General features: G+C 39.6%; 1 protein-coding gene across 5 annotated transcripts in view; it reads left to right on the top strand.

Annotated features, from left to right (window-relative positions):
- The window catches only part of EXPH5 (exophilin 5), an 87,779-nt gene extending 72,798 nt beyond the window's left edge, over positions 1-14,981 (top strand). For 3 of the 5 annotated variants that reach the window (XM_053594808.1, XM_053594812.1, XM_053594810.1), the window contains 2 exons: positions 1,878-2,016; positions 5,946-14,981. In XM_053594808.1, the coding sequence (XP_053450783.1) occupies positions 1,878-2,016; positions 5,946-11,293 (5,487 nt within the window). In that variant the 3' untranslated portion in view covers positions 11,294-14,981. The remainder of the gene's footprint in view (positions 1-1,877; positions 2,017-5,945) is intronic. The other 2 variants (XM_053594811.1, XM_053594809.1) reach the window with 2 other exon arrangements.
- The last annotated feature ends 1,315 nt before the right edge of the window (positions 14,982-16,296 follow it).

Raw genomic sequence — 16,296 nt, 5'->3', positions numbered from 1 at the left:
AGGGGCTACTCTGTAGACTCCCCTGTGCAAGGCAGGTCACCAAGGAGTCTGGTCTGGTCAGCTTTAGCCTTCTGCCAGTTTTACCGCAGAATACACTCTCAAATTCCTTTTTAAGAGAATCTCCATGTCTTTCCTGAATATACTTCAGGAATGCTGTGGTCCACTGCAGAGTGGTTGCCTTATCAGTCTCGGCATTGCAGAGGAAATAGTTTTAATTCATCTGATTTTGCAAATGATCAGTTTCAGTTTTATAACTTCCATCTGATATCTCACTACATTATGTTTTACTTCTAATATTTATCTACTTCTGAATTTTATATTAGTGTGTTAAATTATATCTAAGGACTAATAATTATCATGGGAAAGTTCCTTCCATATTAATAAATCTCCTCTGTGAGAGTAGTCAGTTGTGGCTTGCCCATAGAACTGAAAATCACAAGTCAATGAAATTTGGGCAGTTGTCTGTAAGACATAATTGACCTACATCTTGAGAAAGAAATCAGGCAGGAGTGAAAATATTAGATTGTTGGTACCTGGGCTTCAGAGTGGAACAGACTCTTTAATTTCTGATGGAGAAATTAAAAAGTTGGAGCTTTGGAAAGGTTAAAAAGTAAGGAGCTTTGGTCTTAAGCATTAAAGATGAGATGATATGCAATGGTGAACATCAAGTGGAGAGGAGAAGTATTTAAGAGGCAAGGACTGGACAGCAGAGTAATCTGAAAACAGAGATCAGAGTTGTTGAGGGATGAGTGCAGGAAGTGGAGTCATGAGGGATAGAGCCAGTTTCACAGAGGAAATGCAAATGGAGTTTTGGCCCAAGAAAGTGAAGATGTGGGTGTGGATAGTGCCACAAGGTCATGAAGAGAAATAAAAGCTTGAAAGTAGGGCAGTGAGTGAAAAAAAAAAGACAACAACTTTGGCTTTATATCGTTCTCCTAAATCTTTTAGTTAAAAAATTAGCAATAGTTTTTTTTAAAGACTTTTATCATCATCATACATTTTAGTGCCATTGTTTCAGAACTATTAAATCTGCTCTTTAACTATCTGAGGGGTTCTACCATCCTAGATAACTTCTGTATAGAAACACTTCCCCTCCTAAATCTCTAAAACTCACAAATCTTAAGGTCCACTCCAAGTTTTAGCTAACAGGCTATTGATAGAATAGGTACAATATTCATAAAACCAAAATCCCAGCAATTGGGGCCGTGGGGATAACACTCGTAACTCAAGAAGAGGTTGATTTCTTTCCTGCCTGCAAGGAACTCCCCTAAGATTTATGTAGCACTGTTGAAGTTTGTAGGAAACTTTGGCAGAGAGCAGCTCAGTATCTTGCCTGAAGACTCACAGTTGAAAGAATGAATGTGGACTGGGTGCAGTGGCTCATGCCTGTAATCCCAGCACTTTGGAAGGCTGATGCAGGAGGATCTCTTGGGACCAGGAGCTTAAAACCAGCTTGGACAACATAGCAAGACCAACTCTGCAAAAAATAAGAAAAAAATGAAGTGCGCATTTTTGTGCCCACCTGTAATCCCGGCTACTTGGGAGGTTGAGGTGGGAGGGTAGCTTGAGTCCAGGAGTTCAAGGCTGCAGTGAGCTTTGATCATGCCTCTGCACTTCAGCCTGAGTGACAGAGTGAGAACCTGTCTCTAAAGAGAGAGAGAGAGAAAAAAAAAAAAATTAAGTAAGAATGAAGAAGTTCATGGTCAGCTGAAAATGGCAGAAAAATAAACAAAACATTACATGTATTACAAAAATACATGTTAGGAAATTTTATTTGTACTTATTAGATTAGAACTTTTAAACTTGGGACAGTTTAGGAGCAAAATTTTGGCTGGAAAAAGTCAGAAATAATATCGTGTTTTCTACTTTAAAATTAGCAGGCAAAAATACACAATTCAGCTCTGGAAAATCAACCAGTCAAAAGTGCATTTGTCCCCAAGCCAGCAGTCATGAGGGAGGAAAGTGGCATGCCGCCTCCCTGGGATGCTCCCCTGCTGGAGAACGAGTTTTTCCAAGGTAAGTTTATGCATCAGTATTGCCTTTGGAACTCCTGGTGCTAAAGGAAGCGAATAATAATTACAGTTTATGTTAAAGTGCTCAACACGTATCAGTCCCTGTAGTTATTTTATGTGTGTGTGTGTGTTAAGTACACCAAGAAGGAACCCTGTAGTTACTTTTGAAGTTTCCTTGTTTACCTTATTTGAAGAGGATGCTGATATGTTATCGACACAGATATGAAGTAATCTAATCAAAAATCTCAGATCAAGGACTAATAAATGTTCCAGCTCCATCCATGTAAACATGAAAGAGGTGAAGTCTCCATCTTTCTTTAAGGCTGCATAATATTCCATGGTGTAGAATGGAAGAAAAAGTACCCAATGTACTCACCCTTATTATGAAACTAATGTAGGACCTTCACATGAAAGCTATAACCCAGTTACAACCTAAGAATAGGGAGAAAGGGGAAAGGGAGGGGAGGGAGGGGAAGGGAGGGGGAAGGAGGGGGATTAATGGGATTACACCTGTGGTGCATCTTACAAGGGTATATGTGAATCCTAGTAAATGTGGAATGTAAAGGTCTTAGCAAAATAACTAAGAAAATGCTACAAAAGCTATGTTAACTAATGTGATGAAAATGTGTCAAACGATCTATGAACCAAGTGTATGGTGCCCCACGATCATACTAATGTACACAGCTATGGTTTAATAAAGGACTAATAAATGCACGGAATAGTAATAATGTTTAATATTTAACCTCAGGTCAAAAGAAAATATATCTTTAGGAAATACATCTACAAAGTTTGCTGTTCTTAATAGACTTTTATTTTTCCTGATCAGGACCCAAGTGCACTGTGATGAAATTTAATTGTCACTAAGAAATTAATCTTGTGCAATAAATAATGATACAAACTGAAACAGATGCCAAAAGTATCACATGTGTTTTATTATTGTATAGTTCACCTTTACATAGGTTATTCTATGTCAGAACAAGTCTAAGTCGTTTGAGAAGTTAACTCTAAAGTCAACACCAGCTTCACCGTGAGGAACTAAATTCAGTTTGCAACGTTAATAAATCACATGACCTCTAGCCTACTGTATTGGACAGGTGTGGTGTTCAGAGGGAGACTGCCCCCAGACAGTCACCCTAGGGACTCCGTTCAGTTATATGGTTCCTGGCAAAGACTAGAGGAAAACCTCTGTTCTAAAATGAATGTTTTGTTTGAAAGAAAAAAACACTGTTTACAGGGGAGAGGGAGAATGGTGTGGCCTCTCTAAAATAAAGAAGCAAAACAGGAGTTTTTCCCACCTTAGGCATAGTGAGTAAAACAGCGTTGTTAACTTGGGATTCTGATGACTTTGAATAATTTAAAATCCTATTTGTTTTGTTTCATTTGCCTCACCTTATACTTAGGCACTGCTGGATTATCTTATTATGACTATAAGGAATAGGTTATTTCAAACACTAGGGATAATTATTTTTTTGTTAAAACATCAACAGATGGGGTTGGGCGCAGTGGCTCACGCCAGTAATCCTAGCAGTCTGGAAGGCCAAGATGGGTGGATTGCCTGAGCTCACTGGTTCCAGACCAGCCTGAGCCAGAGGGAGACCCCGTCTTTAAAAATAGCCGAGCGTTGTTGCAGGCACCTGTAGTTCCTGTTACTCGGGAGGCTGAGGCAAGGGAATCGCTGAAGAGTTTGAGGTTGCTGTGAGCTATGACATCACAGTACTCGACAAAGGGTGACAAAGTGAGACTGTCTCAAAAAAACAAAAAATTTCACCAGATGATTCCCTAAAGAATTCCTTAGTTGCAGATTTTATTTTCCCCTTAGTCACAGATTCTTTTTTTTTTTTTTGCAGTTTTTGGCCGGGACTGGGTTTGAACCCACCACCTCTGGCATATGGGGCCAGTGCCCTACTCTTTTGAGCCACAGGCACCGCCCATAGTTACAGATTCTTTATGCTCAAGACTAGTTTTTCTGTTGGCAGCACGAACTTAATAGCATCAACTTATATATAACACAGGGAAGGGAAAATGCAGAACAAATGTAAAAATTCCCTTTAGCACCTGCCCTGACATAATTGGCAGGTCACACGCACATTCTACCTACATGTGCTCAGACACTGATATGCCTCACGTTCTCTGTCATTGTACAGTTAAAATCAAAATTTTGAATGACAAGTAATTTAAAATAACCAAGGGGAGGTATCATTTTGTGTAACTCAGAAGGAAAGATTTCTATAAATGAAAAACTTCTTCAGTAATCTAAATAATGCTATAACATTTCTCATTTCAGATTTGATTTTCATTAATGAATATTTCTTTTTTTTTTTTTATTGTTGGGGATTCATTGAGGGTACAATAAGCCAGTTTACACTGATTGCAATTGTTAGGTAAAGTCCCTCTTGCAATCGTGTCTTTCCCCCATAAAGTGTGACACACACCAAGGCCCCATGAATATTTCTTTAATAACTATATAACTTGTGTTTGTTGTAAATATGGTAAAATGCATTATCTTACAGGGTAGATCTTAGAGAATCTGAAAGCCTCAAAAGGCTGTGGTTCTATTCAAAGTCTACCAGGTCTTTATTAAAGAAATATGATTAAATAAACACAACTTAATGAATCAATCATGCACCGAAAATGCTATGATGTCTGAGATCACAGAGACTGTGGTCCTAGTAAGTCTGAGCCCTTGGTCTTGCCTTGGCCTATGTCCTCAGTATTATAAGCTCACTGGCCCTGTCTAGGATACCACCCTCTGCCTCGCTACTGAGAGAAGAGTAGTCATTACTGAACAACAGCAACTTCATATCTTTATACAACTATGAGCTCAACTCATAGTGAAATAACCTTTATAGTTCATAAAGAGTAAAAAATGAAAAGTGAGCTTTCCCAGCACACTTTTGCATTGTACAGTGGTTTGTACATGGACTCAGGAGACAGACTGCCTGGGTTCACATCCCAGCATACTGTGACCTTAGCAATTTACTTAATCTCTCCATGCTTGAGTTTACTCATAATACAATGAGAATAGTACCAACCTTGTAAGATTTTGTGAGGATTTAATGGGTTAATATTAAACACTTAATATATTAAGTGCTTTCTGACAAGCAGAAAGCATTGTATTATAGGAATGCTAATGGGTTTTAATTTTTCCAGGAAAAATAATCTATCATTAGCATAGTGTTTAATTATTTTGTATAGAGCTTTTAACTACATATATTTCTCAAATCTATCCTTAGTTTATAAACTAAGTATGTTTATAAATTAGGTGTTAAACTTTTGATGTTACTGCTGTTTTCTTAACAGTACAATTGAGAGGGTAGCGCCTGTGGCTCAAGGAGTAGGGCGCCGGTCCCATATGCCGGAGGTGGTGGGTTCAAACCCAGCCCCGGCCAAAAACCACAAAAAAAACCCAAAAAAGTACAATTAAGAAATCATATGCCATTACAGACTCTCATTTCCCTTACAATCCCATGTGGAAATATAGCAACCTAGTGACATCAAAGAAACAAAAAGATGTAGTTTAATTACAGTTGTCTAGTTATGCAGTGGTAGAACCAATACTACAATCTGCATTATTAATTCCCTTTTATTATGAGCCCATATCTTTAAAAAATTCAGTATATTTTAAATGCACTAAAATAAATGATAATTGAAATTCACTGTAAGAAAAAAATATAGCTTTTTGTACCTAAGGCATTATTGAAGATCTACTTCAAAAAAGTATGATTTGAAAAAATATGAAAAGGAAATTTCTGTTATTATCTTTTAAAAGACTATCTTAAAAATATAATTAAATTAATGTCATCATGTTTATGATAATATGGTAAAAATAAAATTATAAATGGTAATGTGTATTGAACAGGGCCACTCAACAACTCAAATTATTAAACTGTAAAATCATATACAAAAAATAGTTAATTCGTATTCTTCTTTTAGTTTTAGATGATCTGGATAGCAAACTGGCTCAGGAACAAGCTTCAAGCACAGTGAATACCAGAACACCCCTCAACTGTGGATCAAGAACACAGTTCAGTGATTTTTATTCCACTGGGAATAGACATGGTAATATCACAGGAAGGCATAAAAATCACTACAGTGAAACTTCCAATATGTCTATCTATGACATCCTAAGACCAAGAACTCCTAGGGAAGGTTTTAAAACCTTTTCTTCTAGGACGAGGACAATTTATGACATGTACAGGACAAGAGAGCCCAGAATCTTAAAAGAAGATTACGTGCAAAAGAATACTTTTGGTAGTACGTCTCTGTGTTTTGACAGCAGACAGCGATCAGCCTTCCCAGCCACAGGCCGTTTCACAACAAAAAGCTTACATTTTCCATCCACAACTCAGAACAAGAGTGGATTTGTACCACCAAGGCACCAACAGAGCCCAAAGAGAACTCCCTTATCATCCATCATATGGAATAGAGTAGATTCTTCTGGAGACAGACAGACCCAGGAGGAGTGCAGGGCAGCACCATCACCCATGGAAATTGACCCTGCTGACCAGTATAGGTACCCTAGGTGTCTCCAGGAGAATAGGAGATATGGATTGTACCATTCACAGGATGTTTACCAAGGTGTTAGTTTAAATGCCCGCACGGACAATGCAATGATTGCTGACACATTTGAGAACTCAGAGAATGTGCCATTCTACCATCAAAACAACCCATTTGCCAGGTCTTTCTTTAGGAATACCTTTGGACGAAGCAGAGAACAGAGATTTGGACAAAGTCCTTTTGGGGGCCATCAGGAAGAACACTCTTCCTGGTCTGACATTCGTCAAAGAAGGAAATCCTTCACTTCTGATGGAGATTTTGAAATGATTTCCACTGAAGCAAATAGTACATCAGCCTGTCATGGCCATAGTGTTTCTTCTGAACACTGGGAATCATTTTCTTCTGGTTATGGAACAAATGTTTCTAGAGGCCAAGAAAAGCCACATCCCTGGCAGTTTGATTTTCAGGCATCCAGCTTGGAGAGCATGGAGCTATCACAAGATAATCGGAGCCAGGTGACTCCTCATTTCAGCAAACCAAACGTTTGCTCCATGACTGGTTCCAGCTATCACATCAGATCTGGTGGGTTGGAATATCAACAGGGCAGTTCTCCTGTGGAAGTACATATAAATAAAGAAACTGACTCATTTGGAATTGCTCAGACTGTGGCATCCTCATTCAAATCTTCCTTTCCCCAGATTCCTGATGGCAAAGGGAATCCTCAGAGTCCCAATTTTCAGAATCCCACGGTCACTTTGCAAAAAATTATCTCTGATAAGCCCGCCACTTACCAAATAAGAAGCCCTACAGAAGTCACCGTCACCAACAGGCATTCTGTTGATTCTTCATCATTTGCTGAAAGTCAGCCTGATATCTTGGTCACAGAAGTGAATAATGAGAAAGAAGTAAATGAATCTTTTTCGGAGGATGACAGACAGCTAAGCACGGTGGACCAGACAAACATGACAGGTGAAATACCTCAACCTGTTTCACAGACAGTAACCTCTAACCCTTTGCCTGATTCTCAAAATCCCCTCTCCCAGGACTCAGCCAAGAGCAGCAGGTTTAATTTTAATGTATCTGACACAATGAGTTCAAAAAGGTCACCCCGAGTCTTTTCCAGAAAAGATAGCCCCAAAATGTACACATCACACAAAAATAAATCCAATGAACATAAAGAAGATAAGAGGTTTACTGGAGACAGAAAATTTGGCCTGGCAGCTCCCTTTCCTTTCATTCAGGAAAGTGGAACTGCATCTTTTTCCAGGCCAAATCAAGATTGTCACCAGACATTAACGGTAGGAAATGAAGGTATTTCACGCATTATTGCAAATAACCACTGGTGCTCTGAACCTACTGCTAATCAAAAGGCACAATCTCCAGAAAAGCCAATTATTTTAGAGGCTGAGGGAGAACAATGTGCCACAACTCATTCTACCAATGGTGGCAGGTCAGCTGCTGGCCACAAGATCTCATGTGATTCGTTAGTGGGACTAACACATTCCTCACCATCAAATAATTCTTTCTTTGATGCTCTTGTGGTTCCATCTACTACAGGGTTCTCCAGAAGTCCTTTAGACAAAGATCCATCTCTGGGAGAAAAAGAAGAAAGAGAGAATTCAAGGAAGAACCAAAATAATCATTTAGCTGTCAGCCCCTCAGAAAGCCAGCAGAGTCATGATAGTCACGTGGCCACATGTGATGAAGAGGTCGACGGCAAGTGCCTTTCCCACTCTCCTTTCAGGAATGGAAAGGGAAAAGGAAAAGTAAGACGACGCATATCCTGCATTGAAAAGTCAAACAAAACAGAAAGTCCATCAATACCTGCGAGTGATAGCAGCAGCCTCACTGAGGTGAATCAGAGCAACTCCAAAGCTTCTAAGCTGGACACAATTTATTGTACTTTGCCAAGAAAATCAACCAGTTTTCTCATAAACAGCGGGCAGTCAGGAAGTAAGATACAGGGTGCTTCATTTAGGAATGGGCCACCCCCATTCCAAGTCAAAAATAATGTGGAAGATCCAATAGTGAAGGGCACATCAAACAAATTTTGTCCCAGTTCTCCAGAGTCAGTGAGTGGTTGTTCTAAAGTGACTTCAGACTCAGTCCCAGTAGTATCCGAAGTCACAGCAAGAATGAAACGTATGAAAATCACTGGATCTGCTTCTGTTAGAAAAGGACCTCTTCCTTTCCTCATCAACAGGGCTACGTCACTTCCTTCACAGAAGCCATCTGCCGCAACTGGGAGAGATGAAGGGGAAAAGTCCCTGGTGTCAGACACAGATGCTCCCACTGTAACACCCAGGCCTTGGGAGAGAATCGTTAAACCTGTGCAGAGTGACTTATCTGTTAGAGACTGTTCTTTAACCCAAAGACACCACCAAACAGAACACTCTCAAGAATGCACTGAAGAGAATGGTAAAATTGCTGCCTCCAAGACAAGTGCATTTTCCCTTTCAAATGAAGACCCTTCACCTGTTTGTTCAGAATTGTCAGGAAAAGAAAGTGGGAAAACACTGCATAAATTTAAGACTACTAGTATGTTTTCTGTTTCTGGTGATGAAGATAATGTGAAATGTCTTGAGGTAGTTTCAATATATTACACTTTACCAAGGAAACCCAGCAAAAAATTCTGTGACCTCCTTCAACGGTATGCCCAAAATGCCAATTCACACATAGAATCACCTCAGGTGGAGACTGAAACACTTCCTAATGCTTTAGAAGAAGACAACCCAAATTATTCTACACAAGAGCGGTCAGGAACACCTCCACCTGAGAATCTCCTGACGCTGGTCACATCTGCTCAGAAGAACAGTCATTGTCTTTCTTTCACCACTGAAAATAGGACCATCTTACAGTCACCAATTAGGGGGCCCTCAGAGCCTACATTGCAGGAAATGGTTCCTGCTGAGGAAGATATTTCTCTTTATAAAAATGAATCTAAGACTAGAGAGATTTTCCCAGATAATTTAGCTAAAACACCTCTAGGTGTTTCACCAAGTGGGAGAGAAAGAGGGGAAAAGTTGCGAAGTGAAACCCTGCATACTTTATTGATGCTTCAGGGAAAAAATATTAAAGAAGAAAAATCTGAAAATTGTCAACCATCCAGTAATTCAGGTAACAGTGGTCCCTCTAGTCTCCCGGCCCATTCAGAAGATAATATTGAAAATTCCCACACCAGAAGTTCTGGGAAACAAGCAGGTTGTGGCATAGCCATTATATCTTCAAGAAATGGGAGGTCTCCTCAGAAGGACCACACGGCCAGAGCTATAGCTGATAGCTCTAATACAGCGCAGCCTAGGGAAGGTAGAGAGGAAATTGGAACCAACTGCCAAAAAACGAGTAATGAAACACTTTCTGACTCAGAGAGCCAAGTCTTTGCTCTTATGCCAGCATTGCAAAACCTACAGCTTGTTGAGGAGGCTCCGTCAGGTGAGCCAGACCCAGAGAGTTCACAGTCTGAAGCCAGAGAATTACCTCAGAGAAGTCAGGAAGTAAAGACGACAGACAGCAGGGAGGCTACAGATGAAATGCAAAAGTTTTTCTCAGATGATCTAGAAAAAGAGGAAAACAGATCTTTGTTTAATCACAGATTCACAGCCATATCTAAAGCAGGCAGAAAATTCTCTGCTAAAGATTTAAGCCCCAGAAGACATGTAGCTACTATCTTCCCCCAAACTGGGAACACGTCTGGCTTTGGCCATTTATCTCTTGGAACACCAGAGTGCAGCGCACCGTCCCCTGAGCCTACTCCAAAGTCTGCAGAGGCCATAGGGCAAAGCAGGTTGAGTGATGATGGAATGAACGTCAGGAGTTCTGAGAACCCTCTCCAGGTCACAGTAATGTCCAACAGAGAACCTTCTGCACTTTTTAGCAGTCAGAAACCTAGTAGCGTTTCACAAGTATGTCAGAATGAGTTTAGAAATACCTCAGAATCACCACCAAAGCATGAGAATTCTAAAGCTGTAACAGTAGCCCAGAGTTTGGAGAAAGAATTGGGAGCACCAGCCCAGCTCACATTCACCAACCTCAGGGAAGCAGATTTCTCTGACCACCAGAGGAGGCTAAGCTCTCCTTGTCCATTGGAGCCTAAACAGAAACCCAGAATAAGCATCCTAGGGGCCAGTTCACAGCATCAACACAGGAGTGCTTCAACTCTGGAGTGGGAATCTGAGCCGCACCTCTATCGGTCCAAGAGCTTAAAAAGCATTAATGTGCATGGGGATCTGCTAAGAAAGAGTCTTCCTCTGAAAGGCAGGGAGCGCCATTTTTCTGAAAGCACTTCTATTGACAGTGCCCTGACAGGACTGACCCTTAGGAATGAATTCTCTGTCAACAATGGGTATAGTAGAAGATTCAAATCTTTTTCTGAGCTTTCTACCTGTGATGAAAATGAAAGTTGGGCTTTGTATAGCAGTAAGGCCAAAGCAGCTCCCAAGTCTGCCACGTCTATATCCAGACCTATTGACTACGGGATTTTTGGGAAAGAACAGCAGTTAGCTTTCTTGGAAAATGTAAAGAGGTCACTCACGCAAGGAAGATTATGGAAACCAAGTTTTCTTAAGAACCCTGGCTTCCTAAAAGATGATATGATTAGCCCTTCCAACCCATCTGAGTCATTAAGCTCAAATTCTACTAGTGGACCAATGCCAGAGGGTGGCTTATCCCCAAGTGAACCACTTAATATCTATGAGGACGACCCAGTGGACTCAGATTGTGACACAGACACAACCACAGATGATGAATACTATCTGGATGAAAAGGATAAAGAGTCAGAACTGTGAGGCTTTTAAAATAAAATTCATTACCTTTTCACAAAAAGCTTGTCATAGAAATAAAGAGTAAATGGGAATGTGTCCATGGGAAGGACAGATTTAAAAGATCAAATCTTAGCAGTACCTGCTCTGAAATAACCCAAATTCTCCTTTTTTCCTCCACATTCCATATACCCACTTCCTGAATTCTAGACTACTTAATACTTACTTGGAGGGATTCTCTGCTGTTTCTTCTCTCTGTAGGTTCTGGGCCTGCCTTTCCACCTCCCTGCAACTCAGTCTCTAATTCACTGTCCATCTGGCTTTCTGCTTTACTTACCCCTTTTCCATTTTTACATCTCTTATTGTGATTTATTGACCTAACATCCCAGGCCCATGCAAACTTATTAATCACCAAACATAACTGCAAAACTCTAGTTTGTCTCTTTCTGTGCACACCTATATTCTTGACATTAAACAAAAGATAGGGCAATAACAATGGAGTAAATATTATCAGCCTGTTGACTCATCAACATTCCGAAGTTTTAAGGTGTTTTTTTTTTCTTTCAAACAAAGATAAAGGAATTTTTTCTTTTTTTTTTTTTTTGTAGAGACAGAGTCTCACCTTACCGCCCTCAGGTAGAGTGCCGTGGCGTCACACGGCTCACAGCAGCCTCTAACTCTTGGGCTTACGCGACTCTCTTGCCTCAGCCTCCCGAGCAGCTGGGACTACAGACGCCGGCCACAACGCCCAGCTATTTTTTGGTTGCAGTTTGGCCGGGGCTGAGTTTGAACCTGCCACCCTAAGCATATGGGGCCAGCGCCCTACTCACTGAGCCACAGGTGCCACCAAGATAAAGGAATTTTCATAAGAACATCCTGTTACATCCTTTGTGGAGCCCAAAGGCACATGTTTAAAGCACATGTTAAGGTTATAGATGAGAGGCTGAATCCCTAGTAAGCCAATGGAAGATTAGTGCTTTTAGGAATTCCTCTGAAACAGTTTGTGGGGACTGGCTGAATTATTAAGGGATGAATTTTAATTGAGGCAGAGACTTGGGGCAGGCAACCTGACCATACATGGTTGCATGGCCACAAAATTTCTGCTTAAGAAGGGAACAAATGAGGGTGAAGCTAAGTAGTTATCTCTTCACGGGACAAACTTATCTTTACTCTCAGCAATTGGTTTTTCGTATTTCCCCAGAGCTATCTGTTTTCCCACACTCTTTATTTGCAGGATAGAACACTTTTTTTCAAGTGGGACATTTTAGTCCTAAGTATCAAGGGGGAACCTTAACCAGTCCCTAAAATGCAGTCAAGTCAGATCTGATACCCCGGGATGCACAAGCTTCTCTGCAGGATCACTTACCAAACCCTTGAGAAATTCTAAGGCAGAGCTCCTAAAGGCATGTTCTCATAAAATTTTCAATACATTATCTAGAGTAAATTACTTCTGATAACCACCGATAATTTGGCTTTCCCAGCTCTTAAGTTGTTGTGCAAAACATCAGGGGATTTCTCTCCTAATTCAGGATAAAGACCAATAGATGGCCGTGAAGATAATTTGCTAGCACTACAGGAAGCACTGTCCTATATCTCAGTGTTAGGATCCTCAGCATTAGTGGATTTTACCTTGTTTGGTTTATATTTGCTGCCTGACCTAATTTTATTTTCCATTGTTTTCTCCATATCAATTAAAATTAACAGTGGGTGTATAGAGATCTGAAACTGATAGAAATGAAAGGTTCTCCTCCAAATCTTGCCTTGCTGAGGCAAAGCAAGGGTTAAGTTTCTCTTGCCTTGCTGAGAAACAAAACATCAGGGCTAGTTCACGTTCTTCCCCTGCAACTCAAAACTAAGGATGAGGGTGGCACCTGTGGCTCAAGGAGTAGGGCGCCAGCCCCATATACCGGAGGTGGTAAATGGCCAGAAAGAGAAAAAAAAAAACTAATGATGAAGTAACTAAAATGAAAGCTATTCCTTAAATTTCAAGCTATGACCAATCTCAAGCTCAAAGACTGGTAATAAGATTTTAAATCAACTGTTGTAAACTTTTGAACTCAGATTCACATGATAAAGAATAACATTTTATTCTGTTTAATGTATGTTTTTAAATTCTACCCCTTTTCTATTTATCTGATTATTTAAGTAATTTTTTTACAAACTATAACCTGTTTCTATGTGACTTTAAGATACTCGAGTTAATATTTTAATATTAAGATTAATTTTTCTAATGATCAGCATGTAAGGTCTGTTTCAATATGTACTCTGAAGCTACATGGAGGCTACAAAAGATAAAATGAAGTTAGCTTATTTTCAGTGAGTTTAGGCTGTGGCAGTAGGTAAGGTAAGGATGAAAAATCGCTTTGGGGCCTGGACTCTCTGCCTTGGAATCTACTGTCTGAATCCAAAAGTAATTGATGGTCAATGCTCAGTTGCACTATTTATAATCTTTGCTTGCTGTCCTGGCTTAAGAACCAGGAAAACAGAAAATTCATGAAAATAGCACGTTTTGTAGTTTTATACTTTCATAAAGCACTTTGTTAAAGAAGTCTAGCAAGTTTCTATGTATTTTAACATACAAACTGCTACATTTTAGTGTTCATTTTTGGTATAACAACAGTAATTTACAGTAGCCATTTTTATATTCATAACTTGTTTTCTAAAAGATATAATCATTATTAATATAAATATTCATGTAAATGGAGTAAATCATGGGGGAATCGATACCTATAAGTACCTTGTAAATTATTAACTTGTTTAAATACTAGACTTCTTAAAATACATTTTGTACTGTAAAGTCCATTTAGAATATGTTTTAATGAGATTGTGTGAATTTTTGGAGACTTCCCTCTAAATAATTTACCTTTACATTGTAAATACATTGATGTTAATAAAATTCAAACTGCTACTAACAAGGGCCTGGTTGCTGATAAGCTAATAAAAGCTACTTTGTGTAGGATGTAAATATCTATACTGAAGGTGGTGAAAGAAAGTCTGCTTAGCTTATAGAGAAGATAAGAATCAAGCTGGCAGGGGCGGCACCTGTGGCTCAAGGAGTAGGGCATTGGCCCCATATGCCAGAGGTGGCGGTTTCAAACCCAGCCCCAGCAAAAAAAAACTGCAAAAAAAAAAAAAGAAAAAAGAATCAAACTGTCAAACTATAAAATCAATATCCTCCTCTAAATGCCAGAGGGTTAAAGAGGCCCTCTTGCTAAGAGTTCATCGTTAAGGCTCGGCGCCCACCACATACACCAAGGCTGATGGGTTCAAACCCAGCCCAGGTCAGCTGAACAACAATGACAGTTGCAACAAAAAAAACCCCAGCATTTTGTCAGGTGTCTGAGGCAAGAGAATCGCTTACGCCCAAGAGTTTGAGGTTGCTGTGAGCTATGATGCCACAGCACTGTACTGAAGGTTACAAAAAAAAAGAAAAGAGTTCATTGTTAATAATAGTGCTTCAGAATATCTCATTTAAACATAGAATGTAAATATGTAAAATATTTTACTTTTCAAGTGAATTTATGAATGTATTGCCACTTACTGGCTCTTTGTGATTGGCCATTCTGTGTTTCTGTAACAAACAAGCTGTAAGCACTTGGTTAAAACTTTCTCAAATGTTCCTTTTATGTCATTATTCTCAGGCCTGTTCTGTGGGTGTGAAATGTATTACGAGGTGCAAATTTAAAACAATACCTGTGTCGAAATAAATTATTTACATGGATGCACTATTTGATTCGCTTTTTATTCCCATCCTCAAATGATTCTTTTTAAGTACAAAAGTTTCGGGAAAAATACAAAAAGGGGGCAAAGTATTCAAACCAATCTTTTTTGTGGCTACTGAATGAGATCCATCCCTGATACAGGTGGTTTAAAAAAACAGTGGCTTGCTTCTCTTTCCTTTCATTTGTACCCCAAAGCAACCAACCAACATCAGGAGACCAATGTGCATGGTTGCCTAATAGGAAAGAAACGAAGAAGGTGTTTTTTCCTGGGGGTTCTCATATTTACAAAGGAAGGGGGAGCTACATGGTGTTGGGGGGCTTTCACTGTCCAGTAACACTGATGAAAGATAAGCAGTTCTCTCTAGTTGAATATATCCTGCAAAGTTTCCTGCTAAGCAAATCATCAAGAGATTTGCACGAATCTTTTGTCTTTTCTGGAGAAGTAACCCAAAGCCCTTTTTCTACTAAGGACAGGAGAGTATCATGATCTGGAATGCAGATGGCATTTTATTCAAAATATTTTTACTGTGCTTTATTAAAATTTAAAACACTACATCGGATCAGCTAGGATTTTAGTGGTAGACAACAGACTCCTCTCTAGTTGGTTCAAACAGGAAAAGATTTATTAAACAGTATATTTTGCTCGCAGACTCACTATTAGGGCTGAGGAGATAGATTTTTTTTAGCTGAAATTCCAAGATCAATTTCAAAACCCATGCACAGAATTGGACCTGCCAAGGGGGCTGATGTCTCTGTTATGACTACAAAGATGCAGAATCATGGACCAATACATCAAATACTATATTCATTGGCCCTGGAAATCACTCCTATAAAAACAACACTAATATATACACATAACACAGAATTTTTTTTTTTTGGTTTTTGGCCAGGGCTGGGTTTGAACCCGCCACCTCTGGCATATGGGACCGGCGCCCTACTCCTTGAGCCATAGGCACCGCCCACATAACACAGAATTTTTATTGCTACAATGTTTGTTGTGGCAAAATCTGGAAACAAAGCAAATACCTAGTAGGAAATGACTAAATATATTATGGAACATCCACATATGTAATGTTATGAAACCATTAAAAAAGTAAGATAGACCTACATAAGTTAACTTAGAAGAATTTCCATGAGGTACTGTTGAGTAAGAAAAGTAAAATTTGGCTCAGTGCTTAGGGTGCCGGCCACATACACCTATACCGAGGTTGGTGGGTTCGAACCCGGCCTGGGCCTGCCAAACAATAATGACAACCACACACACACACACACACACACAAATAGCTGGGTGTTGTGGCGGCAGGCACA

Source organism: Nycticebus coucang, chromosome 6 (assembly GCF_027406575.1).
Source record: "Nycticebus coucang isolate mNycCou1 chromosome 6, mNycCou1.pri, whole genome shotgun sequence".
Taxonomy (NCBI): Eukaryota; Metazoa; Chordata; class Mammalia; order Primates; family Lorisidae; genus Nycticebus; species Nycticebus coucang.
Note: the sequence above shows the minus strand (reverse complement) of the source record. Positions and strands in the feature narration are given on the sequence as shown.